This window comes from Echinops telfairi, unplaced genomic scaffold (assembly GCF_000313985.2).
Source record: "Echinops telfairi isolate 266 unplaced genomic scaffold, ASM31398v2 ScPeMD7_3533;HRSCAF=4204_0, whole genome shotgun sequence".
Lineage (NCBI taxonomy): Eukaryota > Metazoa > Chordata > Mammalia > Afrosoricida > Tenrecidae > Echinops > Echinops telfairi.
In genome coordinates, this window is record NW_022107431.1 from 9,448,660 (window position 1) to 9,453,249 (window position 4,590).

Sequence of the window (4,590 nt, forward strand, 5' to 3'; positions counted from 1 at the left end):
CGGGCAGTTTGATCTTGTCCTAGAGGGTTGCTATGAGTCAACATTCACTTGAGGACAATTGCTTTGGAGTTTGGTCCCCCTTAAATCAAATCTGACAGGAAAACATCTTTAAAAGAAATTCTGTGATCAGAATGTGTCTCTTGAAAATCCTGTTTTTTCTAGTTTATTGCCATAAGAACAGTTCTTATTTGTGGTAAAGTTAATCTTATATTTTACCCTTGTGCTCGGGTATCATTCTGTTAAGTGCAAGGCAAACTCCAAAGCTAGGTAAAGCAATGCAAATCTTAACCTCCAAATAAAAATCAATGTTTTCTATGACAGACCCTAGATTAATGTGAACCATAAGTTTTTTTTATAAAGAATTAGACAATGGCCACATGAACCTTTCAAGAGTTGTTCGCTTTGTTCTCACACTCTTTTCTCTCTGCCAATGATAATAGTTTCTATTTTTATATATAGGTAATTTGTGCTATGTTATTCCAATGTCTCATTGGACAGTGAGGAACATGGTGTATTTATCCAGCAAACAAGCTCATAATTATTATTTTTCCAAGGTGGTCTTTATTCAAGGAATTGAAATGTATGAATCAATTGTTTAGTCAGTTTCTTAATAAGTTGATCATAGCTTTACCATGCAACCAAGCAATTCTACTTCTAGATATCTACCTGTAGACTTATGTTCATATCCATAGATGTATTATACATAATAGCCCCCAATTGGAAGCAGTCCAAATGTCCACCAACTCTTAAAAAAACAAAGAAACACAAATAGAATACAATTGAGTGCTAGAAAGCAACACATTACTGACATTTGACACAAGAAGGGAACCTCAAAAACCTTATCCTAAAGTAAAGATGCTATATATAACGATTCCTACTTATGATAAAGTTAAATAAATGTGCACAAATATAAAAAGCTCATATAAATACAGATCCCTGGTGTTCTGGGGCTAAGTATGGGAGTAAACTGTGAACGGCATGAGTCAACTATTGGAAGTAATGAAAATGCTCTAAAACAGTTATCGGTGATGGCTTAAAAAACTCTGAATTGGTAAATGGTAAAATATTATGGTGCACAAACTAACATTGCTAAGGCTTTTAAAATGGTGTTCCAAATTCTTATCAGTTCCTATAGCTCTATATCCACTTCATATCAACTTTGCATACTAGCCATTTCTGGGTAATTGGAGTGGGGTGTGTGTGTGTGTGTGTGTGTGTGTGTGTGTGTGTGTGGCCGCCAGGTGCAGCAGGCAGGGAAGCCTGCGGGCCTACCTTGGGTTCTGTCCTGCATCCCGTGGAGGGCCAGCCTGGGGCAGCAGGACAGGAGCTGCCAGGGCCTGAGTGTATAGCAGTGAGGGGCATCTCCCTCTCGGGCACAACTGAGGGCAGCCCTATGGTACTGGATGGGAACAGCCCCAGAGAAACAGGTATGGGGAAAGGGGGTGGGGACGCATCAGGCAAATCCAGAGGAAGGAGGGACAGTTTTGGAGAGAGCACGCTGTGCAAAGTGGGTGAGTGTGGTCCCACCTAAGCTAGCAGGTCCCACCTGAGCAATGTCTTCAAAGGGAAACTCCCTACGGGCCAAGCTGGGTGAGCCGATGGAGGTCTTCCTCATTGGCAGCCGGGGGGATCGGGAGACCTCCTGCGTGGCCCGGGACAGCTTCGGGGACTTCCGAGCCTCAATGTTGATCCTGCAGAGACAAGACTGGGGGGTGAGCACCCACCCTCCTCACTGGACAGTCCTTGGGGCCAGGGTCCCTGCCACTCCCCACCAGCATGAGACCCTCTGCTCTCACTGGCTGCAGCTTCAGCATCCCACGGGGCACCCACGGGGCAGCCTGCCCGTCCTTCAGGCCACTGCGCGCCGGGCCCACCCAACGGCAGTGGGTGATCAGGGCCTTGAGCCGGCCGACTTGCTGCTGCTCCTTTGTCTCAAGGTCTATCTCAGGTCTCAGAACCCGCCTCTCCCACTGGGGCGCCAGCTTCCTCTGAGGGGATTAACAAGGAGCCTCCAGGGGAGAAAGACACCCTCCTCAGCCTCCAGTTGGGGGCTTGGTGGGCTCCCTAGGGCCCTGAGCAGGGCGGCGCAGTGGGGACCTGGTGAAGTGAGCTAGCTAAAGTCTGCCTGCTGCATGGTAGCCTGAGTGTGAAGACCGGGAGGAGGGGCCCCGGGAGCACACAGGGAGACGGGACCTCTCAGGCACTTGGGCGACTGTGCTCTAAGATAAGGTGACCAGACGTCCCGCTTTTGGTGGGACAGTCCTGATTTCTAACAATTTTTCCCGCGTCCCGTGGCATTTTTAAAAAGTCCCGATTTTTGGAAAGAATGCACGACAAGCTAGGGTATACGGTTTTCGGCTGCCATGTGGCTATTTTGCCAGGATATGAGTTTTATCAATGGTGTCCCGCTTTACCAATGTTAAAATCTGGTCACCTTACTAGTGTCCCCTCACAAAAGGACACTCCCACGTGAAGGCCTGGATCTCCAATGTGAAGGAGCTCATCTCATGGGAGGGACCGTGTTACACACACGCACACACACAAACACAGGCCCATTACCTGGGGAGCTTGGGTGACTTGCTGGCTCTGGGGATCCGGGGAGACTTCCTGGCTGCCCAGTCGTCGCTCAGCTCGACGTCGCTGGAGTCGGAGCAGTTGCAGCTGTCCCCCACGGCGGAGGTCAGGCTGCTCCCGTACATTTCCTCTGCGGACAGCAGCGGGCCAATGAGGGCGCTGGCAGCACTCTCCTTGGCCGCCTGCTACTCCGAGAGATTGAAGCACTCGGGGAAGAGCGTGGTCACCCCTTTTTGAACCTCACAGGTCTAGGTCTCCCAAGCAAATGGGGCAGGTCTCTGGCTGTTACAGAAGCGGGTATGGCGCTTTTGTCCCTCTAAGAGGCTCTGTTGCTGCCGGAGTGACCATGGCCTGGCTGTGCCTCGGGACACAGCATGCGGGGACTTCCAGGCTCCACCAAGAACCTGCTTTGGACCTGGGGCCTGAAAAGGACTGAGCTGGGTGCAGGTCCATGGGAGCTTCAGTCTTTACAGTGTGGGGCCCACCCCAGGGCCTGCCAGCAGGGGTGTCTGGGGTGCTCACCCATGGGCTGGGCAAGCCCACCCACCAAGGGCACAGGTGGAAGGGGGACCTGTGTAGGAGAAGCACCCAGAAGGAGCACCGGACTCAGGAGCTACTCATGCAGCTGCGCCAATGGCCATCCATGAGGTTGTACCGATGGTGGGCCCACAAAGCCACAAGGGGGTGGGCATCCTCCTCATACCCCCATCCCCAGACTCCCAATCTGCACCCGAAGGACCCTTTTCAGAACCACTCTGCCGCTGACCATATCCCTGTCCCTCCAGGTTCTGTAGCGCTGAACCAGGCAGACACACCACGTGCTGCCAGCTCACAGTGACCACTGGGCAGGCGTGCAGGGCCCTGACGGCCAGGTGGCAGAAGGGACCTGCCCACCAGTGCAGGCTTGACTGCTGCAGTGGGGGCTGAATGACTTTGGCAGAGCTTCCAGACAAAGAATGGCCTGGTGATCTACTTCTAAACACCAGCCCACAGAAGCCTGCGACACACCATGGTCTGGTCTGCACCCGGCGGCAGGGCTGGTGTGGAGCCCGGAGCAAAGGGTCACCAGGGTCAGCTCCTTAGTAGCAACGCTCCCAGGAGGAACTTCAGCAGTAAGGACACTGTGAACTCAGCCAGGCTCAAGCCCCCCAGACTGTGCCAGCCTCTCCTCCCTGAAAACCCTCAGCCACCAGGGCTCCCTCAGCCCACCTCATGTGGAGCCCACCTGACTTGCTGTCCACGCGGGGGTCCATGATGACGAACTCGGGCCGCAGCTTGCTGATGCGCCGGCCCTTGAGCACGGGCACCAGCCCGCCCAGGTACTCCAGGGAGAGCGTGTAGCAGGGCCCGCCCACCTCGGGGTCATCCTCTGTCCGCCGCATGGTGCAGTGCAGCCGCTCGTTGCCGGCTGACGGGTAGCTGACGAAGTCCCGCATGTTGCTGGGGTCTGGGATCGGGGGCTGCAGGGGGTGGGGAGAGGAGGGCAGGCTGAGGCCGGGTGGGCAGCCCACTGTGTCTGTGGGCTGGCTGGGAGCCTAAGGAGGGAGGGATGGGTGGGGGAGAGGGGCCAGAGATTCCCAACTCCAGGTGCACACAGAGAACACCTAAGCAAGGGGGTGGTGTGGGGGGAGCATCTGCACTTTACAAAGACCTGAGCCAGGGCCTGGCCCAGACAGCTAACTAGAAAGGCCAAGGATGGGGTGGAGCCAGCACCCAACAAGGTGGCTAGAATCACGCCAGGTTCAAATCCTGCTCACACCAGTAGCAGAAGTGGCTGAAGCAGCAATGCAGGGTGGGCCTCCAGCCAGACGCCACACAACCCCTGCAGGCCACGCTGAATCGCCACTGCCCACAGCCACCATCAGCATGACACGGAGTGCTGCTGCTGCAGGGACACCAGGTGGGCAGGAAAAAGCAGAGGTTTCTGCAGACAGTACCTCCCCCATCTGTTCACCCAGCACTGGAGCCGGGACACTGTGGAGGCAGTACCTTGATAGAGTGGGGAAGGTGGTGGAG

The 4,590-nt window shown here is 54.2% G+C and overlaps 1 protein-coding gene across 1 annotated transcript in view; it reads right to left on the reverse strand.

Moving 5' to 3' along the window:
• TULP4 (TUB like protein 4) overlaps positions 1-4,590 on the reverse strand; it is a 96,638-nt gene that overhangs the window by 13,467 nt on the left and 78,581 nt on the right. The window contains exons 9-11 of the mRNA XM_004701932.2: positions 3,800-4,037; positions 2,560-2,704; positions 1,547-1,691 (exon numbers count right to left, since the gene is read on the reverse strand). Coding sequence (XP_004701989.1) covers positions 1,547-1,691; positions 2,560-2,704; positions 3,800-4,037 — 528 coding nt within the window. The remainder of the gene's footprint in view (positions 1-1,546; positions 1,692-2,559; positions 2,705-3,799; positions 4,038-4,590) is intronic.